At 50.6% G+C, this 25,580-nt stretch overlaps 10 protein-coding genes and 1 non-coding gene across 11 annotated transcripts; 6 read left to right on the top strand and 5 right to left on the bottom strand.

Moving 5' to 3' along the window:
* Window position 1: 1 nt before the first annotated feature.
* On the bottom strand, window positions 2-2,039 carry ASPBRDRAFT_36823 (uncharacterized protein). Its single transcript, XM_067623586.1, has 4 exons — window positions 1,393-2,039; window positions 1,197-1,340; window positions 1,080-1,147; window positions 2-1,024 (listed from the first exon to the last, which is right to left on the bottom strand). The coding sequence occupies exons 1-4, from the start codon at window positions 1,561-1,563 to the stop codon at window positions 247-249; spliced, it is 1,161 nt and encodes a 386-aa protein (XP_067484856.1). The 5' UTR covers window positions 1,564-2,039; the 3' UTR covers window positions 2-246.
* Window positions 2,040-2,471: 432 nt separating this feature from the next.
* ASPBRDRAFT_t30 lies at window positions 2,472-2,545 on the top strand. Its single transcript has one exon. It is a non-coding gene; the product is annotated as a tRNA-Val (tRNA).
* Window positions 2,546-2,646: 101 nt separating this feature from the next.
* ASPBRDRAFT_36822 (EthD domain-containing protein) lies at window positions 2,647-3,836 on the top strand. The gene has a single exon (XM_067623585.1). It carries the CDS (start codon window positions 3,127-3,129, stop codon window positions 3,538-3,540), a length of 414 nt encoding a protein of 137 aa, XP_067484855.1. The 5' UTR covers window positions 2,647-3,126; the 3' UTR covers window positions 3,541-3,836.
* Window positions 3,837-3,974: 138 nt separating this feature from the next.
* On the top strand, window positions 3,975-4,458 carry ASPBRDRAFT_242580 (uncharacterized protein). The gene has a single exon (XM_067622046.1). It carries the CDS (start codon window positions 4,106-4,108, stop codon window positions 4,397-4,399), a length of 294 nt encoding a protein of 97 aa, XP_067484854.1. The 5' UTR covers window positions 3,975-4,105; the 3' UTR covers window positions 4,400-4,458.
* Window positions 4,459-5,434: 976 nt separating this feature from the next.
* Window positions 5,435-7,081, bottom strand: ASPBRDRAFT_25257 (uncharacterized protein; the record flags this gene model as incomplete). Its single annotated transcript, XM_067622157.1, has 1 exon — window positions 5,435-7,081. One exon carries the CDS (start codon window positions 7,079-7,081, stop codon window positions 5,435-5,437), a length of 1,647 nt encoding a protein of 548 aa, XP_067484853.1.
* A 411-nt stretch (window positions 7,082-7,492) lies between these two features.
* On the bottom strand, window positions 7,493-8,647 carry ASPBRDRAFT_111999 (RNP domain protein; the record flags this gene model as incomplete). The annotated part of the gene is made up of 1 exon (XM_067616613.1): window positions 7,493-8,647. One exon carries the CDS (start codon window positions 8,645-8,647, stop codon window positions 7,493-7,495), a length of 1,155 nt encoding a protein of 384 aa, XP_067484852.1.
* A 1,487-nt stretch (window positions 8,648-10,134) lies between these two features.
* On the bottom strand, window positions 10,135-10,573 carry ASPBRDRAFT_36819 (uncharacterized protein). The gene has a single exon (XM_067623583.1). The coding sequence runs from the start codon at window positions 10,515-10,517 to the stop codon at window positions 10,188-10,190; it is 330 nt and encodes a 109-aa protein (XP_067484851.1). The 5' UTR covers window positions 10,518-10,573; the 3' UTR covers window positions 10,135-10,187.
* Window positions 10,135-12,664, top strand: ASPBRDRAFT_70964 (NADP(+)-dependent, decarboxylating phosphogluconate dehydrogenase). Its single transcript, XM_067629102.1, has 5 exons — window positions 10,135-10,608; window positions 10,913-11,100; window positions 11,166-11,617; window positions 11,685-12,113; window positions 12,180-12,664. The coding sequence occupies exons 1-5, from the start codon at window positions 10,592-10,594 to the stop codon at window positions 12,618-12,620; spliced, it is 1,527 nt and encodes a 508-aa protein (XP_067484850.1). The 5' UTR covers window positions 10,135-10,591; the 3' UTR covers window positions 12,621-12,664.
* A 451-nt stretch (window positions 12,665-13,115) lies between these two features.
* ASPBRDRAFT_36817 (anticodon-binding domain-containing protein) lies at window positions 13,116-14,976 on the top strand. Its single transcript, XM_067623582.1, has 4 exons — window positions 13,116-13,693; window positions 13,837-14,323; window positions 14,374-14,425; window positions 14,497-14,976. The coding sequence occupies exons 1-4, from the start codon at window positions 13,560-13,562 to the stop codon at window positions 14,520-14,522; spliced, it is 699 nt and encodes a 232-aa protein (XP_067484849.1). The 5' UTR covers window positions 13,116-13,559; the 3' UTR covers window positions 14,523-14,976.
* A 5,952-nt stretch (window positions 14,977-20,928) lies between these two features.
* ASPBRDRAFT_25253 (putative nucleotide-sugar transporter) lies at window positions 20,929-22,815 on the top strand (the record flags this gene model as incomplete). The annotated part of the gene is made up of 2 exons (XM_067622156.1): window positions 20,929-21,381; window positions 21,442-22,815. 2 exons carry the CDS (start codon window positions 20,929-20,931, stop codon window positions 22,813-22,815), a joined length of 1,827 nt encoding a protein of 608 aa, XP_067484848.1.
* Window positions 22,816-23,162: 347 nt separating this feature from the next.
* ASPBRDRAFT_36812 (DNA-(apurinic or apyrimidinic site) lyase APN1) lies at window positions 23,163-25,520 on the bottom strand. The gene is made up of 5 exons (XM_067623581.1): window positions 24,761-25,520; window positions 24,666-24,702; window positions 24,498-24,617; window positions 24,312-24,446; window positions 23,163-24,240 (listed from the first exon to the last, which is right to left on the bottom strand). The coding sequence occupies exons 1-5, from the start codon at window positions 25,251-25,253 to the stop codon at window positions 23,313-23,315; spliced, it is 1,713 nt and encodes a 570-aa protein (XP_067484847.1). The 5' UTR covers window positions 25,254-25,520; the 3' UTR covers window positions 23,163-23,312.
* Between the last annotated feature and the right edge of the window lie 60 nt (window positions 25,521-25,580).

Raw genomic sequence — 25,580 nt, 5'->3', positions numbered from 1 at the left:
GGCATGATGCTGTGATATCCTTCATGAAGCAGGAGCTACCCTGTAGCATAATATGTCGTAACTTGCGTCCTATCTTGCCAACTTCGTCTTTGCCATAACCGATGCGAAGATGAAACCTCTCAGCCTCAAGAAAAAGGTAATTCAAAGGCTGTCTGATTAACTTAGGTATCTTCTAAAGCAAAGGCAAAATGTCTATATACATTATTGAGCAAAATTTCGGACTTGCAGGCCTATGCCCCTTCCTGGTTACGGGTTGACAACCGAAAGTGTATACATGTTGCCCTCGTCCAACATGTGCATCGTTCCTCCAGCCACTGAAACGTTCGCAGGATTAATCACTGGAGCAGGGGCATCATCCCAATTGGAAACAACCGTATCCTCCCCGTTCAGAATGCGGTTGACGTTCAGCATCGTACTGTACATAACCCCATGACTGGAGACGGGATGGACGTCCTCATTTCCGCCATGGATGTCAGATTCCTTCGAGGAGGGCCCAGCGGGATGATATCCACCAGTGAGGGATGGATAGACCGCAAAGCAGCGGAGATAGCCGTTGCCGCACATGCGACCGAGCGATACGTCGAACTGAGCGCCAATGTCGATTTGATCTGCTAGGCCTGTTGGGTTCACGGAAAGAGCAGACAGGATTTTCTGGGCACCATGATAGTTCACAGCATAGACAATCGAGCAAACAGCATCGTTGACGGCGCAGGTTAGACGGGTGTATTCTGGTACCCCGAACGGAGGCGGATCGCGCCAGTAGGGCAGAAAGTGATGTGGTGGAAGAACGGTCGTATCATTTGAGCTGACGAAGAATGGCTCGTTGGTTCGACATTCCATGCCACAGTGGCCAAGCCAGATGATGTCCCAGTCATCACCGTATGGTGAAGCGGTCACTTTCTTATCCGTCCCCTGGAGAGCCCGGACACCGAGAGCAAAGCTCTGTAACTGAGTCTTGAGAGTAACGTCCCAGTCAACATCATCTTCCATGATGATGGCACTTCCTATTCTTTCATGAACAATCCTGGCAATGCATGGTCAGCCAAGATGCCTGGGGAAGAACGCATATTGTCGCATACCGTTGCATGGCATTCACGTGGGCTCGTCGAGCTCCATACTCGGTCGGTTTATGGTCATGGTTCCAGTTCTAAACAGTCAGTGGCATCCATACCACCAGATATAGATTGGTGACTCACATAAGGGTACGTCCGGGGGTCAACCTCGTCGGGAGTGATACCGTTAACCCAGTCGATGTTAAACCCACTGACTGACGAACCGAGGACAAGATTGTCGCGCTTGTCAACCCTGCTCGGCAAGTTGATCGCGAATATTTTTTGGACCTATATAAGATTAGAGCGGGGGCTAATGGCAACTCTGTTTGAAAGATTATACCCCCAAAGTCTCATTTCTGATCGCCTCGAGCTGTGACCGGGCGCTTCTAGCTCCTATCCGCACGGTGGGCCGAGCATAGGGCAACGGCCAGATGATGAGGATGATTCCGAGCACCCCCAAAGCATAGAGAATCAGCCGGCCGAACCGTTTCTGTGATGTGAGTAGAAACATATTTCAGTTGGGCCAGACTGAAAGTCGACCGGATCGTGAAAGTGACCAGGCAATCCTCCCCAGTCTTGTTTGATTCCCCTGAATCCCTGCCTGGGTGGCTAGTCTACTAAATCTGAGGCTAATGAAGTGGAACGGCGTCGGGCGGGGCTCAGCTGTGTCGCCTGGCTTCTACCAGGACACTCTTGGTTGCTTTTTAGGAGTGGCTGCCAGTCACTCTAGAGCTGTATTCCGATTGTGAAATTCTTGAATTCACTTTCGAGCCTCAAATGTTCGTTCACCTGGTGCTAGCCCTGACGCGCGGAAGTGAGGGTCCGGGGAACTAAAGGCTGAGCGGCTAGCTGGACCACTGAAACCTCGGGTCTCCGCGCCATCAGTTGGTGTACGCAGTAGTGCGCATCAGAGTGATATGACTGGTAGATGTGCGATGATAATAGTATTTGTCGTTTCCTAAAATATCTAGCAGCCTGGCCCGCAAGCCAGGAGGGGCCAAGTAACCGCTCGTTGCGACGTAATACCTATTATTTAAGTCATCCTGACTATTACAATCCCAAAGTAAACCCCTACAGTCGAGGCCGGAATGCCAGCTTGGAGCGGAAGTGGTGACGCCAGTACCATGCCATGACCGTGACATCCGAAGGTTGATGGGGAATGTGAGGTTTCCGAAGAGCCCAGACCAACTGCATACCATTATCATACCGGAGGAAGCGGCTGCGGCTGCTGTAGATCATAATCTTAATTTGCACAGGCACGCACGAGGCGCTCCGTCTTTGTTTGATGTGACTAGATAATAAAGAGATTGGTTTCATTGGTGGCCTTGAGTTAGCGCGTTCGATTTTGGAGCGTGTTTTAGCAGGTAGCAGGAAGATATAGCTACATAAGTTCATATATTGCGCAAGCCATACAACAATGGCTGGTTGGTGTAGTTGGTTATCACGTATCGTTAACACCGATAAGGTCCTGGGATCGAGCCCCAGACTGGTCATTCTTTTTTCTCCCGTAACATTTTTTGCACTTATTTTTTTGGCTTCCCTGTCTATCCTTTGTCTAGTCTATTAGATCGAACTAACTTCTTTGTTCTCATTGCTTTCAGAAGACCAATATATCTCCACTTCAATAGGTGGCATCTATAGGTTCTCTCTTGCTCCAACCATCATTATGCCTTTAAACGTATCATCCAGCTACTTCCACACATGTTGAAGACTATGACCACTAAATTCATCTCCTTCCCAACCATGGGGAAGTCCACTTGTCTATCTATCGTTCCATACTAGCCCCACAAATAAAACACAGGCATCGGCCCTAGTACAACCCGCCATAAGCACTACTCCGTCCTAGTCTAAGTACCAGTCCATAGCAAACCAAAAGACAGCACTTAGACTGCTGCGCCAACTCTTCCGATATAGTCCGTTCCTGATACCCCCACCTACAAATCAGTCAATGCCCCTCAAGCGTAGGTACAAATAGTCAAATACACCTATTAACCATGCACTTACCCGTCAAATCCGCTTCAAACCTCCCTTCATCACATTACCATTCCCCTACTTCGTGATAAACATCCACACAATGTCCGTCCGCGTCTTCATCTACGCCTACCGCAAGCCCGGCCTCTCTCTATCCACCTTCCGAGAGCGCTACGAAGTCCACATCAACCTCGTGAAGCGTCTCTCCGGCGACGACTTCCCCCTCTCCCACCGCCGTTCCTATATCGCTCGCACGACTGTCGACACCCCGCCTGCTGGGGCGACCGCCCGCAATGCCACAACCCCGGCGACGGTCTTTGTCGGCCAGCAGTCGGACTTTGACTTTGACGCCACGGCGGAATTGACCTTTGCTGATCAGCCTTCGTTCCAGGCTTTCATGGCGAAGGTGACGGCTCCTGAGGCGGCGGCGCAGATTGCGGAGGATGAGGAGGGGTTCTTGGATCGGAAGATGTTGAGTATTGCTATGATTGGGGAGGTGGTGGAGACGACGAAGTGAGGTGGTCAATAGCTATGTTTGCTTGTCGGTGGTACTACATAACCCTGCTGTATATTATGTGGATGTCTTGCATTCATGTTTTGTTAGTACTACTAGTAGTAGCCGTATCTGGGGGTTTAGAGCCTGAGGTCTGTGATATATATATATACTGAAAGCAGGTGATGGGCACATGAGGGGAGCCGGAGATATAAAATCATGCATGGTATAGTTATGGAGTGTTTCAATTGACCAACTAAGACGTACCGCCGGTCGACAGAGAAACCAGGCTCTGTTTACTACCACCGAGTAGACGGAACCAAGAGATGTCTGGTTCGAGATAGTGAACAGCCCTACAGCCCTAGAACTAGGCCCCGACTAAAACACAGTAAATTTAACAAACCATTTCAACAATAACTCTAGTCAACTTCTCTAGAGCAATCACATTCAATACTCTGCTGTAAGTCACAATCAAGCAGACTCCAGAGTGAAACCCCAAAGCGGCACCACACGGCAGAACCCGCCAGCATCACTCCACTGCGCCCAACCCGTGCACTAACGTCCTTAGCGCCCAATAAGCTCAGCAATCATGGATCCTTTGCTTATCCCCAGCCACCCGCAAGTGCAACAGAGGATCAAAAAATCAACATGGCTGGGCCACGTCCACGTCCCACGCCAATTCCCCTTTTATAACCCCGGGAGCTGCGTGCGTTTTCTTTTTATTCTTTCCCTTCTCCCCCATTCCCCGTGCTACTTGACATTGGGGTTGTTCAGAGCTATATTGTATATAAGCTCTTCAGGGTGGAATTCTACCCCCATTATCTTGTCTATTTACTACATTCCGATCGGCTGTTATCCATACTATCCATTATCTTATCGATAAATTGATTGGGGATCTATCAATACCTACCACCACAACCACAACGAAAACCAACCTCTTTTCATCGTCTGTTGGAACAGTGAACCTATTTCTCTCTACCGACATTTCAATTCTTTACTCTTACAAAATATCAATATCCTTCCCACCACACAAAACACTTATATAAAAAAGGAAAAGAGAAACGCTACCAAAATGCAAGAAAACATCGCCATCGCCGTGATCATCATCGTCCTCTTCATCATCCTCGCCATCGCGGGATACTTCATTCATTCGATGAAGAACCGCGTCGCGCATTCCCGGAAACGCGCAGTGGATGAGGAAAGTGGTGGTGAAGCTGAGGGCTAAACGCAAACGCCCGAACTAATAAGCGGCCCAGCTCTTCAAGAAGCATAACGCTGTCACGAAAACACACACTACGAGACTACGATTGACTTGATCAATTCAATTTGACGACTTTACGGTTTAGCTTACTACGACAATTGTCCTTGAGCTATTATTACGCCATTTTTACGATTCATTGTTTATGGGAAACACGATGCTGTCTGATATGGAATCTATGCATTCATGCACTGGGGTGATTACATGATTTGATTTTTCTTTCCATTGTTTTGGGCTTTGGAGTACTTCGGAATTCTATGCATTGTTAATTGATTGCTTGTTTTATACGCGCTGTGTTTGTGTGTGTTTGGCCTATATATTATGTACGTTGCCCTTATGAAAAAGCGTTGTATTGTCTGCGTCGGACGGGATCCGACTGGTTGTTTATATATTTCTGTCGGGATTGGTGGATTGGATTGGTGTTTTGTGGTATACTAGTAGGTATATGCTTTACTTCTCTTTCCATATTTCAATTTTCTTGTTACTGCTGGCTACTAGGTATATACTAGGAGTAAGGTGCCATCAATATAAAGCCAGCCCACTGTATATCATAATGTTCAAATAAAAAAACAAAAAAGAGGCCGACCCTGACTGATGTTTGTTAGATAGTGGTGATTATTAGGTATTAATTAGCGAGGGAGTCGTTGAAATGACCAAGCATTAGAGATCATCATCCTCACAATCCGGAAAAGCATGACATTGATTCTCGAAATTCGCCGGAGGTATACTGTCCCCATGATAAGCCGACATCCTAGATTCCGGCCAGCTGTCATATGCAAAGTCAATCCCAGCGACAGCAAGCAAAGCCCTCACAGCGTCCTCCGTATGTAGCCTAGCATTTATGTCCCATCTCACCTCTTTCAGGTGCTGGAATCTCCCCTCAACAGCAGCCTCACCGAGACCAAACAGACCCCGTTCCAGCCGCGGAAGGTCCTCGCCAATACGTCCAGCAAGGTGTAGGGAGCTGAGACCGTCAGGAAGTACTTTGGTTAAGATGGTGGAGTCATCCGTCCCAGGATGCAAGAAAAACATACTGTGGAATTCGTCCAGGTTAAGGAAAAGGTGTTTCAGGGCAGTCAGCTCTCGAAAACTGAATGGGCTCGGGGTGGTGACCGGATCTCCTCCCCGGTTCCGGAGATCTATATGCACTGATTGGAGTGTTTTGCGGTGGTGGTGGTGGCGGGTAAGATATCGAGCAGCACTGCGGAGCCGAAAGTGATCGCTGCAGTCCCATTGTCCTGCTGATCCATCGTCGACGAAGTGGGGTCCTGCCTCGTAGGTGAAGCTGCATAGGTTATTGCAGGAATTGAGGATGAGTTTGAGCCCTTGCTCGTTGAGACGACTGCATGTAATTCGAATATGCTTCAGACGCGGCAGAAGGGGTAGTGTTGCGGCCTGCTGCTGCTGCTGCTGAATCCCATAGCACTTGTGGAGGTTGAGTGTTTCAAGGCACGGGGAAACTTCAAAGAGAAGCCGGACATTGCGGTCAAGATCGAAACGCTTTTCCTCGGTGCGTAGAACCGACAGACTTAGAGTTCGTAATGGCAATTGCGAGAGTTCGGCGGTTAATAGGGCCGCAGAGGTAACTGACATCATGTATGAAGGGGGACCAAGGAAAAGACTGCAATGTTCTAGCTTGGGTAGTGCCGCTATCAAGAGAGTGACTAGGTCTTTGGCTGCAACTCGTTGTTCGGGAGCGTTGAGTCTTAATGCAATGGCAACCTCGCGGAGAGTGTCACGAGCCTCCTCTTCTCCAATGGCCTGCCTCAATTCTGGCTGAGGTGGTTGCAGATGATCAGAAACGCTGATCGGGCAGGTAGGAGGCTCAGAGGGAAGTCGCAGGCGCTCGTCCTGCGGCAGACCCCGTATATATTCCTCCCACATCCTCTGACGATTCCGCTTCTCCTTTTCCACGGCCTCCCGAGAAGCTTGGAGCAGATGCGGCAGGATGTGAATCCTCTTCACGAACTTAGCCAGGTCTCGCCGCCGAGCGACTGTTCCCAAGAATGAAAGGAGCCTGCCATCCCATGTATAGAGCCTTGAGTGCCACGAGTCGCCATACCCAGGCGCGAAGTTGCAGCATAAAATAGGCTGAACGGCATGGCACAAGTGCTTGGAGACCAGGCAGAGGGAGAGAAGCGGCTGTAGTTTTAAAGAAGACCAAGATGGCTGATTGGGCTTTTGTAGAGATCGGCGAAAGTGGGCATCTGCCCATTCTATTTTGTCTGTAGAGCAGCACTCAATGCCTAAATGACCCAGTATCAGATGCAGAATCTCAGGAGGGAGGTTTTCCAGTGCGTGCGGCATCTTGCCTGATGTCTGAGAAAGGGTCTTTTGAAAGAAGCAAGAGATAACCTCTCGTATGCAGAAATACCTTATTGCCGGGTATGTCTTGGGGAGTATAGCCATGAGACCAGAGAGCAGGGAAATGCGAGGGTTTTCAGCTAGGACATATATACTTCAGCCTTTGCTGTATCATTCACTCTTCTTTCACATCTTCATCAGTATAGCAAGCCCATACGTGAAGGATTACCTGGATGAGCCATTGGATAGAAGTGACAGTGTGCAGCATGAAGAGGGTAACCAACTATCGAGTCATTGAAATTTCTGATGCAGATTCACAAGGGGTGCACTTCACGGAAGAGCTGTATGCATTATTGTTTATCCGATAGACACTAGGTTATGAATAATTCTTGAGGAACGTACACATGCCTCCCCTCATCCAATGATCTTGAGTCCTCCCTTGGTCTTTCCGTGCTTTTTGACACCATCGTGCTTGACTTTACCACTGCCGGAGCCACCACCCGAACCGCCGCCACCACCACCACCACCATGTTTCTTCCCATTCTTCGTATTGGATACGGGACGGACCTCCGTGGTGGCTCGTCGAAGCAGAACCGGATGCGATCCAATGTACTTGCCCTGCATCTCCCTCGCAGCCTTGAAATAGTCGTCGCCGTCGCTGAAACTGACGAATCCGTAGCCCTTACTCTTCTGGGTACGTTTGTCGCGGATTACTCGGGCCTTTTGAACGGAAGTGTACTTGGAGAATGCCTTGAGTAGCGAATCGTCCGTGACCTCACCAGCCAGGTTGCCTACAAACAAGCGGAAGTGTGCGGGATCCCACTCGAGGAGCGTCGAATCGGTCCAAGACTGACCACCTCCGGCACGGACAACTGTCTTAGGTGCAGGTTCCGGGTTACCCACGGTGGGTGCTGGCGTGTTAGCCGCTGTATTGGAACCGGACGGGGTGTTTGCACCAGAAGCGGGACCAGTGACACCCGGGGTAGCACCCGGGCGACCAGGAACCTTGCCGGCAACGGGCATCTCCTCCTTGTTTACGTAGGCACTCTGCCACTGCGCAATCTGGGCTTCCGTTTCAGGGTCCAGCCCCGAGTCATTGCGGCCAAAGTTCCTCCCACGCATGCCATAGGCGCCTGACTGATCGCCCCCTGCGGGTGTGAAAGGGTTTTGAATCCGAGGTACAGACGGACCGTATGTGTTTTCATTGTACTGGGCGGCTCCGTAATAAGAAGGGCCGCTTTGATATGACGCTTGCGCCTGGGGATAGTAGCCACCGTAACTGCCCGTAGTCGGTGTCGAATACCCGCTCGATGTAGTGGGCGCAGCGGACACGACGGGGCTGCTGGTACGGTAAGGTTGACTAGAAGCTACCGAGCGAGGTTGGAATGCTGTGATGGCGCTGTAGCCCGGCCGAGACCCATTTCCGCCATAGCCGCTGCTTGCACCTGACGGTGGCGCTGAATATGTAGGTTGAAATGTAGATGGTGAGGCAGCGCTTGCTGTTGCCGGCGGCCGGGGAGGGAGAGACGACGGGGCTTGTCTGAGACCTGGAGGTGGCGGAAAGGACATGATGAACGGAGCGTCCGATATATATAGGATAGAGAAAGGTGGTGGATGATATGATGCGCCGTGTGCAAACTAGCAGCAGACACGTACCTTCAGGGTTTGACTGACGCAGCAGTCATACGCCAGACGTCACGCCTGAAAAAGGTTCCGAATCTTGAATGAAGAAAGGACTAGTGATGAGCCTTTCTAGATCTTTCCTTGCACTAGTACAGAGAGGTGAGTAGACAGCAGGGAGAGTAGTGGTGGAATGTCTAACAATTCCTTGCTGTGGAATATGCAGAGGCGACAGTGGTGCTGACAGTAAGAAGGGTAGTGTATCAAGTAGTCGCAAACCGTGTGCTGTTTAAAAGGTTCGGGTTGGCAAGTTTGATGACCCAGATGACGGGTGAAGTCCAGCGCGGCGAGAGAGAGAGAAAAGACCGCATGAATGGTTTTTCTCGCCTCCCGTTTGATGCAAACTGAACATTATCAATCTCACGTGATTCAAGCTATAAATAACCACGTGACTCGGGCCAGTGGGCCAGGCTGACCTCCTGAGTCAGCCAGCCAAGCCCAACTCTGAGCCCCCAACGGATTTCCCACATGTGATGCAACCCCCACCCTAAGCCCCTTTGGGAAATGCAGTAGCCGACCGCCGGGGAGGAGGATCGTCCCTATAGGAGTTCAGACTTCAGAGGGACAAGTCCAGCACGAGAGGAGAAAGGAACCGGTGCGGGATGAAGATAAGAAGCCCCCGGAAATAGCGGCCAGTTTCTCCGGCTTATGGACTTACGCTCCGTGGGGTCTAGATACCCAAAGAATTCCGATGGCTGGGATACCGACGACCCATCTTAGACAGAACATACTACGGTCTACGATACTACAGTTAGAGGTCCGATGCCGTTACCTATAGTCTGACGGCCCTGCCCGATGGGCATCGAATCGATACCACCGGGAATGAGGTGATGGAGGAACCGCAGTTGACTGATGAGCCAGCAGTGCATGAATTACTGTTCGTAGTTAGACAAGATGGGGAAGAGTGGAGGAGGAATCCAAATTATCCGACTCCGAAGGTGCCTCACCGAACGTGTTCTGGGAAGTCTGGGAATTTTTGGTCCCTTTTTTGTATTTTACTATATTTTATTTTATTGTTGCTGGGCCGATGTACGGAGTTAGACAAGCGCGGGCTTTTTTTCTTTTGCGAGACGGGCGTATTTTCGATGCCCCTCCATGCCCCGCCATATCTTCAAAGCTCTCCTGCGACGCCGCCATCTCCGAACAGTGTTTCATCAAGGGATCAATTGGCAATTGGAGTCCAGCAGTGTCATGTCTATCATCGGTAAGGAATGAAGCAAGATGGAAATTCTCCAGATTCTACGGAGTAGAGGGGGAACACTACTATGACGGCAGTGAGAATGGTGGGGGGGTTTTATAGTAGTATGATTGATACCACATCAATCCAAGCAAAGAAAGAAAGCAAGAACCATCACTACTGTCTACACTGTACTATTATAATGTTATTAACTTATTATTACTCACCAACCTATCTATCCGCGGGCTTCCATTAGTAGTAGTAGCTGTCCCGGTACCAAACTCGCCCTCCCACCGGTGTAATACTTTCTGGTAGTGTTGCTTCACCGGAGGACTCTGCTCCTCCTTTGCTCAGGTGCTGCCCCGCCCTCCGTCCCACCATGACGGAAGAGCTGCTCCGTAAGCCGTCCAGTTGCAGCGAATCCTGCTCTGACATCTTCGAACGCCTTCTCCCTTTCGCTCGCTTCTCTTCCTCTTCTTCTTCTCTCTCCCTTTCCCTTCCCCTCCGGACTAAACCTTCCTCCTTTTCTCCATCCTCTACCTCTAGACAGTTGGTTCTTCCTGCTGTACATATATCCACCATCTCCCCCCCTTCTCGACTCTTCACCTCTTCCCATATCTCCCTCTCCAGAGTTTCATACCCCCCACTATTTCATCATGGCTGACCAAGCTGTGTAAGTACCCTGCGGCTACCATTGCTCTCTTCCCTTCCCCCCTACCTATCCTTTAAGCCTTTCATGTCCTTCAATCATCTGCTTTCCCCCGCAGCTGGGAATCAACAGACAGCTTAATGATGGCTTCCATGATCCATCATCCACTGCATAGTGGTGATGGTGCAATGGACCGCCAGCTTCGTGGAGTTCGCATCTCGACGTCATAGTAGCGTTAGAAGAGGCAATGCAGCTTCACTCCACATCCCTCCCCCAATTGTCACATTTCTGCCCAGCTATTGACAGAGGATATGGCAACTGACTTTAGCGCCCGTCTCGCCGGCATCAATGTCGGCGCTCCGGCGCGTCCTTTGCCTAGTGCTGATTTCGGTCTCATCGGTCTGGCCGTTATGGGTCAGAACCTGATCCTTAACGCTGCTGACCATGGCTTCACTGTTTGCGCCTACAACCGCACAACCTCCAAGGTTGACCGCTTCCTGGAGAACGAGGCTAAGGGTAGGTTTTCGTTAGCTAGAAATCGCATTTCGGCTCTCGGATCAACTAACATGGTGATTGGTTAGGCAAGCCCATCGTCGGTGCTCACTCCGTTGAGGAGTTCTGCGCCAAGCTGAAGCGCCCTCGTCGTATCATGCTCCTGGTCATGGCTGGAAAGCCCGTTGACCAGTTCATCGAGTCTCTCCTGCCCCACCTCGAGGCCGGTGATATCATCATCGACGGTGGTAACTCCCACTTCCCCGACAGCAACCGCCGCACCAAGTACCTCGCCGAGAAGGGCATCCGCTTCGTCGGCAGCGGTGTCTCCGGTGGTGAGGAGGGTGCCCGCTACGGCCCCTCTCTCATGCCCGGTGGTAACGAGGAGGCCTGGCCCTACATCAAGGACGTCTTCCAGAGCATCTCCGCCAAGAGCGACGGCGAGGCCTGCTGCGACTGGGTTGGTGACGAGGGCGCTGGTCACTTCGTCAAGATGGTCCACAACGGTATCGAGTACGGTGACATGCAGCTGATCTGCGAGGTAAGCCATTGGGAAATTGCAATGATGGAGTGCATTTGTATCGAAGCTGACACGATTCATCAATTAGGCCTACGACATCCTCAAGCGTGGTCTGGGTCTCCCCGCCAAGGAGATCGCCGATGTGTTCGCCAAGTGGAACAAGGGTGTTTTGGACTCTTTCCTCATTGAGATCACCCGTGATGTCCTTTACTTCAACGACAACGATGGCACTCCCCTCGTTGAGAAGATTCTCGACAAGGCTGGTCAGAAGGGTACCGGCAAGTGGACTGCCATCAACGCCCTTGACCTTGGCATGCCCGTCACTCTGATCGGCGAGGCTGTCTTCTCTCGCTGCCTGTCCGCCCTCAAGGACGAGCGTATCCGTGCCAGCGGCCTTCTCGATGGCCCTACCCCCGAATTCACCGGTGACAAGCAGGCTTTCATCGATGACCTCGAGCAGGCCCTGTACGCCTCCAAGATCATCTCCTACGCCCAGGGCTTCATGCTCATCCAGGAGGTAAGTTCATGGCCCCTGTCCATAGTGTTGTTATCCTTGTTTCAATTACTGACGAGTTATTTGTAGGCTGCCCGTGAGTACGGCTGGAAGCTGAACAAGCCCTCCATTGCCCTCATGTGGCGTGGTGGTTGCATCATCCGCTCCGTCTTCCTCAAGGACATCACCAACGCTTACCGCAAGAACCCCGACCTCGAGAACCTCCTGTTCGATGAGTTCTTCAACACCGCCATCAAGAAGGCCCAGAGCGGCTGGAGAAACGTTGTCAGCAAGGGCGCTCTCTGGGGTATCCCCACCCCCGCTTTCAGCACCGCCCTCAGCTTCTACGACGGTTACCGCACCCGCGACCTCCCCGCCAACCTGCTGCAGGCCCAGCGTGACTACTTCGGTGCCCACACCTTCCGCATCAAGCCCGAGCACGCCAGCGAGACCTACCCCGTGGACAAGGACATCCACGTCAACTGGACTGGACGCGGTGGTAACGTGTCTGCGTCCACCTACATTGCCTAAACGAAAATGCGATGTAAAACGCTGGACGTGGAGCCTCGCACTGGTCTAGCATGGGAACAGGCTGGGCTAGAATCAGGAGAGTTAGCTAGCTGGGCTCCCCTGAGCACATAAACAAAGAATGATGACGATCAAAACGACCAGCAAAACAGGAAATGAATTTCTATTATATTTTTCATTGACATGTATCTAGATGTTTATTTTCTTTTTTTTTGATGTGGAAAACGTATGGAATGAAAAGGACTTACGTTTCTTTTTTCACACAGTCTTCCCGACTGTAGTATTCTAGTAGATTCAATTATCATGAAGTAGTGCTGTGAAAACAAGTAGTTTTATGGTAGAATTCCAATGAAGTTGAGGCTGCTGAAGACACAAGAGGTCAACTGGTGGTGATTGCCGGAGGTGCTGCTCCGCCCTGGACTAAACCGGATTGGGCGACGGAAAGGTCGTGACTCCCTCCCGGCAGCCATCGTGTCAATCCAATGGTGCACAATCACACCACCAGTCTGCCCAACTGCATGCCAGGACGCTGAGGAGCTTTTCCCTCCCTGGCTGGCTGTACTCTATTGGCGTCATATTCACTTCTGTGGTTGTTGTTTTACTGAATATTTTATGTTTTTACTTCTCGTCGTTCCTTTACTCAACTACGACTAAGCTGCGGTTCCCGCCCGTCCCACTTTTGCTTGATCCGCGCTCGAGTGCCATCGTCATTGCTGGTAACGACCGTGGCTTCCACGCAGTCTGGAACCTCATTCCGATCGATCCTTTCGTCCTGCGATTGACCTGAATAGCTCTCGCCGTGGGCAATTCTGTGTTTGGGACCTATTCGACCAATCCACTTTGGTTTCTCTGCCGAGACAGCCCAGCTACTGCGTGACTGTGGAGCCTGTCCTTCCTGCACTGCTCCTGGTGGGATAGTTCAACTGTCTCCTGCCCGAGCATATGGCAGATAACAAGCGCCACAGTGTGGGGGCAAGAACATCTGGTCAAGGAACGTCTGGCGCAACTGCAGGCCAGGGAATGGCTGGTGCCATGGTGCCTTTGGAGGTGGCATTGAGCCGTGCAATTGGCGCACGGTAAGCCCAACCCTATGAGAGCACTGCTGAGCAGAGTCTCCGCCTGCCCAACAAGCACTAGCAGCTGTATTCTCTTAACAAATCGCCTTTGGGTGAATGTCTGCAGGAATTTCAAAGTCCATACTGACTTGTGTGTTGTACAGTGTTCGTATTAGTACATCCCCGGTCGCTTCCACGATTGAGGGGACCCTGTTCACAGCCTGTCCGATCACGAACCTCGTTGCCATCAATACTGCCGAAGAAAGCAAGGCACAGACCGGCGATTACCATGTCATCCCGGTGTCGCGCATACAATCCTTCCAAGTCCTCTCTCTGCCTTCATCCAACACCGATGGGGCTTCTTTCTCGGATGCCGTGCCGCCTCTGCACGCACTTGATATTCGTGCTCTGAAGGCGCGGGAGGCTGCTGCTGTCGGCAAGCTGCAGGAAAGTGAAGCACGGCGAGGCAAGGGAGTCACCAAGGAGGCACAGGATCTCTTTGACGCATTCAGTCGCACAATGCCGGCCAGGTGGGATGGAAGCAAGATCATCGTAGCCGATGCGGTCTCCATTGCGGCTCCTTACCGCCCAGACGACTGCCGGCCGCTTGTGGCGGGTGACACGGCTGCTCTTGCTCGAGTCCGCATGGTGGTAAGTGGGCCTTATACCGATAAACAGGATACGTCTGACCGTTGGAATAGCTCGAGATGGAGCGCAAGAAGATCGAACTGCGCAACGCGAGTACAACTATTGGTACAGTCTAATCTACCATCTGCAGATGGACCGCTCGAATCCAAGCACGTCTGCTAACATTGTAATTCTAGGGGCTGGTCAACGTAAAGGAGGCTGAAAACAAACACCCTATATTTTTTACCCGCCTGAAAGGCTCCATTTGCCTCTTAGGTGAAGTGTTGGGGATGATGATTTGCGTGGGACCCATTCATCCATCAACGCAATCTAGCGAATGATAAATCGGAGAACACGAGAGTTCTCCTCTGATTGTCGATTATACACGGAAGGGAATATCGCAAGAGGGACCTATGGTTGACGGTCCTTCAAGCAGGCGCAGGCATGGAAAAGGGCGGCGTGGCTTATACAGAAGCGGGATTTGTACTTGACCAATGCTTGGTGCTGCGGACAAGCCATTCTGTCCAGGAAATGCCCAGCGCATCATATAGGTCGGGAATGGAGCCTTGTCTTCTGGCTTGTTCTTTAGATTTATTTCCATTAGATACAGGGGCGGCATGAATATGATGACCATACTGATCACCCCTTTCATATCCTAGTAGAGATTTCTAATAAACTGAACGATTACTATATTTAGAAGATGAGTTGTAGTGTTTTGTCCTAACAAGTTATGACCGTCCCGTATGGTGTCTACAGTTTACACAATTGTCCTTGTCTCAATATCATATTCCGATAAGACTAAAGAACGGAGCTAATATTGAGTTCTCTCTCTCCGCAGAAGACCACTGAAAATTGTTGCTTGGCGTAATATTGTATGTTGATGGGAAAATAATTATGTTGAGAATAGTTCTGTTCAGCTGGGGCTTACTTCTTACTACAGCTACTACGGGGTAGTTAGATTTCAATCATCCTGCAGGCACTATCATTCCCCGCTAATATTTGCTTTTTGGCTGAAGCGTAGAGGTAAGCATAGATGACAGTGCGTGTGCTTAGTGATTCTTGAATATCATCTTCAAATTCTGCAGTAGTCATGTAGTTTACTCTAGTCCTACTGGAGACCAATATACTATCATATTGAACTTTTATTATGGTGGAGAGTTGCAGACAAACCTCCGCTACTTGTCTGGGCAATGGACTGGGTAAGTAGATAGATCAGATAGTATGGACTGAAATACTACTATGCTACATCAACAACCATCAAGAGTACTAGTAACAGTAAGTCAGCATCTCGATACTTTCCTCTATATCTCTCCTCGAATTATTACCTTCCCAACTCCCTATACATAGTCCTCAACGCTCTGAAGACCCTACCACTAACACACCCATGAAATCCCTCCGTTCATATGACCTCCTAGAACAAACACTCCAACCCTTAGTACCACCCTATATACCACAAAAAGCATACTGCGGCACCTGCGGCTCCAACAAACATTAATCGAGTTCACTGCAGGATTCCGACTCTGACTCGTGACGAATACGTGGTGTTCATGCAGGTGAGATATGTGGATATATGCCACTGGCTGCATCCAAGGGTTCTTTCTTGGGGTTTTCGGTCCGAGCCATTCCTTGCGGTAGAGATTAGAGGACTTTTACATGGGGTTCCTTGACTTCTTTTACTTTAATATAAGTGTTTATGCATACTCTTTATGCATACTCACGGCTGCGCCAAGTAGATGGCTGAGTGGTATGGCTCTGACGAGGTATATTGGCTACTTCTATACTTATACTATTCCTTCTAGGCCGCCTGATCTTGGGTTGGATTCCTGTCTAGTAGTTCAGGTTGGAAACAGTGGTGGTATATGTTTTCGTGAGGCAGGCAGAGCCGCATGATACAATGGGATTTAGTATATAGTCTTGTCGAGACGATAATCTGCATCAAGTATCAAATCCATCTAAACCATATCCTGGTTGAAGGTTTACTAGAATAGACAATCCTCAAATATCAGTTCCATCATATTAAGAGCATAATAGCATATCTTAAACGGACATTCCGACGTCTCCCCTCTCTCTCTCTCTCTCTCTCTCTCTCTCTCTCTCTCTCTCTCTCTCTATCCTCAGAAAGAAAAGGGTCCGTCTTCATCCCTCACCATCTTTACATACTCCATACCCGTAACTTCAACCTCATCCTAACCAGATATCAACCCACAACCACCCTCATACCCAACAAAAGAATATTTTCAGAAAATGCCCCGCAAATGCCGCACCTGCAACAGCACCGGCGCCACCAGGACCATCTGCGCCAATTGCTCCGGGTCAGGCGATGGTGGAGATCCTAACGAACGAACTGTGATCGCTGCGGCGGGCATGGCTTCCTGAACACATCAACATTCTTGACTTGAAGGGTGACATGTCCGGACTGTAGGGGCCAAGGGATCTGGATGAAGAATAAGTGGCATAAGTGTGTGGACGGTGTAAGGGGAGTGGACAGAGTATGGCACCTTGTCCGAGTGCTTGTAGGGCGGGGAAGGCGGTTTATAATGGTTGGTGAATTTTAATTCACATCGTGGGTATTTATGGGTCTAATGCAGAGCATGATGTTTTGATATCCTTGCCCAGTAGTATGCTACTTCGCATGTTTTCTACAGTGTATCTTTCTCAGTAAGATACTATATGACTCACTGCGGGGAGTTTTGAGGTCTATATACTAGTGTATAGAATATGTCAGTCGTAGAACTTTAACTTACTTTGACTAGTATCAACTTTATTTCCCCTCGCTATGTAGGAACCCACCAGAGGAGACGAGAACCCTATGATTGAAGTGTAGGGTGAGAGGTGTACAAAACTGATAATGTCAAGATATGATGGACCTTGTCTGTAGACTCTTTGGATGTCCCGCATGCACGTGGGAATTCGTGAAAGGTTTCACAGATATGCTTAATCTTCCAGGATACCATCGAGTGGTACTCAATCTTGGTTCTAAGAATGTCATTGTGTTGATCGTAGTTGGGCAAGACGGATATTGGTGTGGGTTCGGGAAGGACCAAGAGTATAAGAGGGTTACTTATAGTATTCTTGAGACCCTGGTCCATATTGTAATCGTAATCTATACCTTATCCATGGGTTAGAGGCGCAGATAGACAAGTCTATATTCCGGGGATGTGGACTCGGTTCTTGAGTTTACACGTTCTTTACTTGTACTGTGTTCTACTCTGTATTTCTGTTGGGATTCTACTCTCAGGGTTTCTTTTCGCGATTTCTAGACAAGTACTGATATAGTGTTGCTCCTACTGTGGGAGCTCACAGCAGGCCTTCTTTTCGTCGAAAATATCTATGCTGTAGAGTGTATGATACTGATACAAAAATGTGATTCGACAAGGAATTGTGATAGAAAATAGTTTGAAAGACAATCTGTAGAATAACATGAATGAACGAGTGTATGCTAATTTAATTGACTGGGTACTCGCATAGTATCGAACTGTCAATATTGATGACAGCGCAATAGCATAGGAAAGCAATTATAGACAGATTAGCATACAATCTAGGATAATTTGTAGTTTCATCTTATGAAAATTCTCAAAAGTAATAGATCGTGGTCATCGACTCGAATGTAATAGTTTGTGAGTTGTCGAACAGCAGTGCGTGCTCATGAGCGATCAGACAGACGGGATTTGGAGCAGAAGACTTCAATTATGCCACGACTATCTCCGGAGAAATTATATCAGCGGCTAGTCTACTGAGACCTCGAGAAGATAACTAAATTCTAGTGATGTGAGAAGTGGCTGACTGACTGACTGAACTTAAATCTAGTAGATAAATCAGTACATAGCTCCGAACTATTGCATTGCGGGATGGAAATATTGATGAGTGACAATGACTGAGTCTGTGCTTTACTGCAGCTTTTCAGCCCTCACATATTAAAAAGGTTCAGACAAGGCAAGGGAGAGTGGAAAATAAGAAAAAGGCAAAGCCACATTGAATTTCTCCGAGCCGCTTGGACCCATTTCTACATACAAAGTAGGAGATACTTGGTGCATAGTCTCGCATACATAATAAGCAAAGGATAGAGAAGAAAAGAAAAAAAGAGTTGAAAAGAAAAGGTGCAATTCGAGTGCCCTGCAGCTCCCGCCCCTCTTTTGCAAGAGCATCGGATCATCAGTGGATCATCAGATGCAGGTTAGCATCATGCAGATGGGCTATTGTGTGAACTATGGGACTAGCGAACGCGGGTGCAGGGCTGCATGAGATTGATAGTTTGTCTGTCTTCGATGGGAATCATCTTGGTGTCTACTGTCTAGTCTACAGAGTATGTGTTGGTTAGGTCTGCATGGCATAAGTGTGATGACATTATGTGATGGGGATTCAGTACTGAGGTGGGTGGTGGCGATTGAGACATGCGACAAGGAAATGATGACTCAATGAGCTGATGAGTGGAAACTGGAAAGACTTGGGTGAAGTGGATACAGGGACAGAAGATCATTCTTGAAGAGTGAGAAAGAGATGATCAGGGTTGGGCCACCCCGCATTATTGATGGAGATGATGGGATGGGATCAGCATACTTTGTTAGCTCTCTCGAGTCTCGAAGGGTGTGTGACCCTTGGTTGATGGCCCCGAATGCGAGCAGCTGGTCTGCCCAGCTTCTGGGCATGGATGGCATTGAGGGGAACAATGGCATAATGCAGTAGCTAGACTACATGCACCTGAGCTCGTCACTTTCATCCATATTGTAATTCCTATCGGAAAGCTGCCGTCTGGTTCCTGCCGAGGGAAAAGAAAAGGACCAGACTGGCCGTGGATTATTGCATTGGGCCGCACCCAATCAGCCCAGCGATGGGGTCGTGTTTAGAGTTGGATCCAAGGAAGCTCCGAGTCGATTCAGGTCTAACCGCCACAAGTCGGTGTGAATAATGTTAGTCTAGTTGTGATCATGAGAGACGGCACGAAGCGCCCGATTTTCTCTTCTTGCGGTCGGAAGTAGTGTACTAACTAGTTAGTGTATCTGTAGACCACTGTGGTACTACATGCCTACGAGATAGATACTGTCTGACTTGCCAACTCCATCGGCTACCCGCGGGTTGCTGCTGCTGCCTGATCGCGTGAGGAGAATCTGCTTCTCCTGCTAGCATGAGGGGGCGGTTTGGAGGTGGTTGAATCTTTAAATCTTCAATTGATCGATCGACTATTAATTGTATTTCCCTACGAGCGATGAAGCTGAAATCCTCCAGTCGATCAACCATGGATGATCGAGTTAGTTAATCTAGACTTCTCGACATCTCGACGAACAGCGAGGCACTCAAGGGCAGCAATTAATGCTGACCCCGGATCGGCCGGAAGGGACCAAGCCCGAAGGAATCTAGAAAACGAGGATCCCCGCTCCTAATCTGGGAAGGTTGATTCATGAAGTGACTTGTCGACCTGAACAGTTTGCAGTAGAGTGTATAGTGTACTCCGTAGAATGCAGATAGTAGTACAATTCTGCTGACTCCTGTACTCAGAACTGCTAGTTGTTGATGAAATTTGAATAGCATGTCAATAGGGGCAAACAGCGACCAGAGGAGAAAACAAAGAGCACTTAGGTTTGGGTCTTCTTTTTGAGACGCGGATGGATGGTGGATCCCTCCCCGAAAGTTGTGCCTGTCCTTCTGGTCCTTCTGTCTGTCATCATTTCATGATTAACCTCAGCACCAGGCGAAGCTCGTATCTCAATCGACCAGGGGGGAGGATGAACTAGTGACTATCGCGCTATGACGTTGAAGAGGCTGTGGCTGTTGGCGATTTGACCAGACCAGAAGACCTCATTTTTATTCGGATTACTATTCTTCTTGTCATTTTGTTCAAATTTCTCTGTTTCCCTTGGCGAGAAAACAATAATTCCATATCCACTTTTGGGTTGAAACTGGCACTACTTGCACTACTTTGCTAGTACTGCCTTGACTTGATTTGACTCCCTCTCCGTCTCCCTCTCATCTCATCTCGTCTCTCTCCCTTCGCCATTCCATTCCAATTCCTCCCCCCCATTTTTCAAATGATCATTCTGATTCTGCGTCTCAACTGGCTCCTCCTGCTGTGCTGACTGGTTGTGTCCCTCCTTCTTTCCCTCCTTTCTTTCTTTTCTTCTTCCTGTTTTTCCTCCTTTCGCGTGCTTATCCCGCCTCTTCCTGGCTCCGTGTCTCTCTCTCCCTCTGCCGCTATCAACGGGGACGGCGTTCGTGCATCGGTCGCCCTTGCATCCCCCATCCTCCTGCTCGGGGCTGTCCTGCTGCCACTCCTGTCCTGTTACCACCCTCCCTTGACATTTTCCTTTTTCCTCTCTCGTGAACTCTGATTTGCCTTCTTCCTGCGTGAGCTTTTTTGTCAAACGTCTCCACTAAGACCAGTCAATTCCCTCACCGGCTTTCCTCTCACTCCTTCGGGCATCCGGTGCCCCTCGCCATTCTTCACCCTCGCAAATCCCTCCCTCCTCTCTCTGAATCTCAGCGCTGGCCCACTTGAGACACATACCCCCGAGTCCTACCTTTCGTCACTGATGGGGCCTGCGCCATCCTAGCGACTAGCTACCCTCCTTTCCTCTCCTTATCGCCCTCTTATATCGTTCGCCGTCCCGCTCCGACGGTACCAACCTTCTCCGACCATGGGTGTCTCCCCGTCTGGCAATCATCATCGACGGCGGAGCTCAGTGCTGGCGGGTGCGTCACAGTCTGTTGCAATCGAGCACCGGGACGATACTGTAAGGGCCATTGGGGACGCTGCAGCCTCGAAACGAGAAGAGTCCAAGTCCTCGCCGGCTGAGGACGCAGACATCTCCGACCTGTCCTCGATCGCAGAGAGCTTGGAGATGGATTATATCAGTTCAGACGACGACCTCCATGATGACGAAGAAACGGGCCTCACAGCGAAGCAGAGACGCCAGAGGCGCCGCAGAAGGCAGCAGCGGCGACAGTTGGATGCCCGCATCGCCGACGTCAAGGCCTCGAAGCACGATGCATTACCACTAGGATTCACAGAGAGTGATGTCTTCAAGCGATTGTCCATCAATGCGGGCTTGATCCTGCTGTGGTACTTCTTTTCGCTGTCGATTTCAATCGTGAGTTCTCCGGTGCGCGTGCCCAGATTTCACATGCTAACCCCCCGTCGGTGCTGGTAGTACAACAAGTGGATGTTCTCCGATGACGATGTTGTCTTTCCTTTCCCCCTCTTCACCACGAGCTTGCATATGGCCGTTCAGTTCACCTTCTCGTCGATTCTCCTCTATTTGATACCCTCCCTGCGCCCGAAAGCGCCCGCTGCCTCCACACCTACCGGTTCGCCCGTGAGCGAACATGATGCCTTTGAGTCCCGACCGGTGGTCACCCGGTTCTTCTACCTTACCCGTCTCGTCCCTTGCGGTGCGGCGACTTCCCTCGATATTGGTCTGGGAAATATGTCCCTGAAGTTCATTTCCCTGACCTTCCTCACCATGTGCAAATCGTCCGCACTAGCATTCGTCCTTCTCTTTGCCTTTGTTTTCCGCCTCGAAACCCCTTCCGTCAAATTGATTGTCATCATTGCTACGATGACCGTGGGTGTTGTCATGATGGTCGCCGGCGAGACCGCGTTCAATGCGGTTGGATTCGTTCTCGTCATTGCATCAGCCTTCTTCTCGGGCTTCCGATGGGGCCTCACGCAGATCCTCCTTTTACGCCATCCTGCGACGGCGAACCCTTTCTCGACCCTCTTCTTCCTGACGCCGGTGATGTTTGTCTCCCTGATCGTCATTGCGCTGGCGGTCGAGGGGCCTTTGGAGATCGCCGCTGGCTTCCAGGCCCTGGCGGCGGCCCGTGGGGGCCTGCTGGCTGTCTTCTTGCTGATTTTCCCTGGTATCCTGGCCTTCTGCATGATTTCCTCTGAGTTTGCGCTCCTCAAGCGCTCCTCGGTCGTGACGCTGAGCATTTGCGGCATCTTCAAGGAAGTCGTCACCATCAGTGCTGCTGGGGTCATCTTCCACGATCAGCTGACTGCAGTCAACATTACGGGCCTGGTGGTCACGATTGGCAGCATCGCGTCCTACAACTACATGAAGATCTCCAAAATGCGTTCCGAAGCCCAGAAGGGCGCGTGGACACGGAGTCCCCAACTGGACTCTGAGGACGACTCCGACCCGACCGGGGAGCGCGGAGAGTACCAACGGATCCGCAACCCTGAAACGAGCACTTTCCAATCCCCGGGCATCCGTGTCGACGAGGACAATGTGAACATTACTCCCGATGATGACTTGACCGCTGGCGGTCGGCGCTCATTCCGTGTTCGTGCCAGTGGCGCTAGCAATGCGCTCGGGTTAAGCATCAACACCACCAACCTCGGTGACCACGATCGGAATTTCTCTCCTCGAGTGTCGGCCCCCTCGCCATTGAAATCGGCACCCCCAGTCATCACGTCCCTGGAAGCCGAGCTTAACCGGTCGGTCTCGGGTCCTAGCTTCGGAAGCAAGCCCCAGACATCACCCGAACGGGCTGCACCTGAAGGACGCTCAGCGAGCTAGAGACGAGTCCTTCTGGACTGGCTGTTTCAAACAATATTCACTATGGTTCATGGGACCACTGGTATGGTTCGACCTGGATTTGCTTTCCTACTTTCCTTTATATCCGGAAGACCCCTTGGCATCAGCGTTCGAGTTGGTCGATCGTGCATTACGTTTCTGGTTTGGATGGTCCTTTTTTCATTTTATAACGGCGGTTCTGATCAGCATGCCTAGTCGGCATGTCTGGAGTACATTGGGCGTCCCGCACATATTGGCAGACGATGTCTGGTATAGACAGTGATTTATCGAGTGATACCATGTTATCTATCTCTTAGCTCTAATTGAGCTTTAATCGCATTGCAGTCTACGTAAGACCCGATGTTGATGTAGCCTGGTCCAGCGTGGACCACAACTCTACTCCAATACTATACCAAAATGACTCCCAGATTCTTCCATTCGTATATACATTGATTGATTCATTTTGTTCCTCCCTACGTAGCACTGATACATAAGTAACCCTACTCCGAACAACTCTGACACCCCTCCTCATCACTCCCTTCCCCATCACTCTCATCCTTTTCCACCTCCTTCCCCTTCTTCCCCTTTGCATTTTTCGCATTCTTCGTCTTCCCACCCCCGTTCATCATCTCCATCAACGTCTTCTGCCCCTTCTCCTTCTTCGCCTTCTCCTTCTCCTTCTTCTTTGCCTCCGCCTCCAGTTTCCGCTCATACTGCTCCATCTGCTTCTCGCGCATCTCCCTTCCTTCCTCCGACAACTTAGCCTCCAAGGCCCGGAACTCCTCCCCCTCCGGATCCATCCCGATCAGGGACTCAAGCAGCGCGATTTCGCGCGCCCAGACATTATGATCGGGGACTAGCTTCGAAGACGACGACGCCGCTGAATTGGGTTTCTTTTTCTTGGATTTAGAAGATGGTGCATCTTCTGCCTCCGCCTCTACTTCATTCGCAGGCCTATCGATCGGTGTCTCCAATATCATGGGTAATCCCTGGAATCGTGGCTCGTTCATGATGTTATGGAAGGCGCGGAGGCCTAGAAATCCTGTGCCGATGTTGGCGTGTAGGTCGCGTTTACTGCCCTGAGGGGCTTTGGAGTCGTTCAGGTGGAGGGCGCGGAGGTATTGGATGCCGATGACGTCGGAGAATTCTTGCATGAAGGAGGCGAAGCCCGAGGGGGTTACGAGGTCGTAGCCTGCTGCGAAGCTGTGGCATGTGTCGATGCAGATGCCGATGCGGTGGTGGTGTTTCTGTGGGATTTGGGAGAGGATGTCGCGGAATTCGTGTAGGTAGCCGCCTATCGTGCTGCCGTGGCCGCACATGGTTTCGAGGACTGGGGTTACGGTGCTGGTGGCTTCGAGGGCGTTGGTTAGGGCTGTTGCGAGCCGGGTTATGGCCGAGGAGTGGCTGGTTTGGTTGGCGCTGCCGGGGCTATTTTTTTGGTGGGTGGTTAGTTTGGGGGTAGTGAGATGGAGGGGATAGCGTGGGGATGGGGGATGTACTGGAAGTTGTAGAGGGTAATTCCTAGGGCTTCGCAGCGGCGGAGGTCGTCTAGGAATGCGTCGTATGCTTGCTTGGCTTTGGCTTTGTCTTCTTGAGCGAGGTTTACAAGGTAGGAGCCGTGGGGGAGGATGTGTCTAGTATAGTTAGATTATGGGTTGGCTCGGTGGTGTATTCGGGAAGCTCACTTTGCGCCGTCATATTTGTGCTCTACGCAGAGGTTGCGGAATTGGTCGCGATGATCATCTTGAAGTGCTGGATTGTCCCATTTCCGCTGGGACTTGAGGAATAGGGCAAAGGCGTTGCCGCTGGGAGGGATTAGTGGTGGCTGACACAGATGATGTGAGTGGACATACCCGATGTGCATGCTGTTGTGAACCGCGTTGAAGACACCTGTAACACAGCATCGTCAGCATCATTTCAAGGACAGTTGTAAGTAGTAGATGCTAACCTTTGGCAGCGCTGACATGAGCGCCCACGCACATGCGCAGACCCTGTGTGCGCGCCCTCAATGGTACCATCTCGATCTCTTCCTTGGTCTTTCTTTTCCTCGTAACTTTGGCCTTCACCTTCGGTTTCTCATCCGCTTCTTCGTCCTTGACCTCACCCTCACCCTCGTCGACAAGGTCTGCTTCGACCGAGACCGTCTCTTCCTCCTCAACCTCCTTCTTCACCGAAACGACCCGGCCACCACGAGATTTCCTCGGCGTCGTCTTGGGGCTTCCGGCGGCAGGTTCGGTAGGTGCTGTGTGCGCAGCGGCTTTTCCGGACGGCGACTGCGTTCCGAGACCTTCAACGGATTTGACGCGCTTCGATCTTCTTAGCGGGGAGTTCAGTTCCTGAGTTTCGTCTGGCTTGCGCTTGTTGCCTCCCGGTTCGGGCGAGCGTGGCGGCTCAGTCGCCACTGCAGTTGACGCTGCTTTCCGGGTACCGCGAGGAGGCATCACAGCTTATCTGACGCACTTCGATGACTATGAAGTCACCCGATCTGGCCAGTCGTTCAGGAATGGTGGGATGGCAGGGCGGTGGTGGGCCGTGAAAGACAGCAGGATCGGCCCGGCGGTTTGACGCGGTCGACGCGGAGCGGAATTGCTTGGTTGAGGCGACTGCTTGATTGTGACCACCACGTGTTAGGTCGAGTAGAATAGAGGGTACCAATGTGTATCGGGGTATGAATTGCCAACTATCTTCACAGTATCTCTCAAAAAGACCTAGATTGTACTCATAAAAGCGTCAAGCATATCTGCTGCAGCTTTAGATACTGGCAGCGA

Source organism: Aspergillus brasiliensis, assembly GCF_001889945.1.
Source record: "Aspergillus brasiliensis CBS 101740 unplaced genomic scaffold ASPBRscaffold_1, whole genome shotgun sequence".
Lineage (NCBI taxonomy): Eukaryota > Fungi > Ascomycota > Eurotiomycetes > Eurotiales > Aspergillaceae > Aspergillus > Aspergillus brasiliensis.
The sequence above is the reverse complement of the archived record's forward strand: the minus strand, read 5'-3'. Positions and strand labels throughout refer to the sequence as shown.

Bases quoted from the DNA above. Each gene is read 5' to 3' on its own strand.
- ASPBRDRAFT_36823 (XM_067623586.1), bottom strand. From the start codon at position 1,563: ATGTTTCTACTCACATCACAGAAACGGTTCGGCCGGCTGATTCTCTAT. The intron at 1,341-1,392 runs GTATAATCTTTC...AATCTTATATAG, and splicing joins TCAGAAATGAGACTTTGGGG to GTCCAAAAAATATTCGCGAT. The intron at 1,025-1,079 runs GTATGCGACAAT...ATGCATTGCCAG, and splicing joins CACGTGAATGCCATGCAACG to GATTGTTCATGAAAGAATAG.
- ASPBRDRAFT_36822 (XM_067623585.1), top strand. From the start codon at position 3,127: ATGTCCGTCCGCGTCTTCATCTACGCCTACCGCAAGCCCGGCCTCTCT.
- ASPBRDRAFT_242580 (XM_067622046.1), top strand. From the start codon at position 4,106: ATGGATCCTTTGCTTATCCCCAGCCACCCGCAAGTGCAACAGAGGATC.
- ASPBRDRAFT_36819 (XM_067623583.1), bottom strand. From the start codon at position 10,517: ATGGTGGATATATGTACAGCAGGAAGAACCAACTGTCTAGAGGTAGAG.
- ASPBRDRAFT_70964 (XM_067629102.1), top strand. The intron at 11,618-11,684 runs GTAAGCCATTGG...TTCATCAATTAG, and splicing joins ACATGCAGCTGATCTGCGAG to GCCTACGACATCCTCAAGCG. The intron at 12,114-12,179 runs GTAAGTTCATGG...AGTTATTTGTAG, and splicing joins GCTTCATGCTCATCCAGGAG to GCTGCCCGTGAGTACGGCTG.
- ASPBRDRAFT_36817 (XM_067623582.1), top strand. From the start codon at position 13,560: ATGGCAGATAACAAGCGCCACAGTGTGGGGGCAAGAACATCTGGTCAA. The intron at 14,324-14,373 runs GTAAGTGGGCCT...CCGTTGGAATAG, and splicing joins TTGCTCGAGTCCGCATGGTG to CTCGAGATGGAGCGCAAGAA. The intron at 14,426-14,496 runs GTACAGTCTAAT...TTGTAATTCTAG, and splicing joins CAACGCGAGTACAACTATTG to GGGCTGGTCAACGTAAAGGA.
- ASPBRDRAFT_36812 (XM_067623581.1), bottom strand. From the start codon at position 25,253: ATGCCTCCTCGCGGTACCCGGAAAGCAGCGTCAACTGCAGTGGCGACT. The intron at 24,447-24,497 runs GTGAGCTTCCCG...TAACTATACTAG, and splicing joins CACAAATATGACGGCGCAAA to ACACATCCTCCCCCACGGCT. The intron at 24,241-24,311 runs GTACATCCCCCA...CCAAAAAAATAG, and splicing joins ATTACCCTCTACAACTTCCA to CCCCGGCAGCGCCAACCAAA.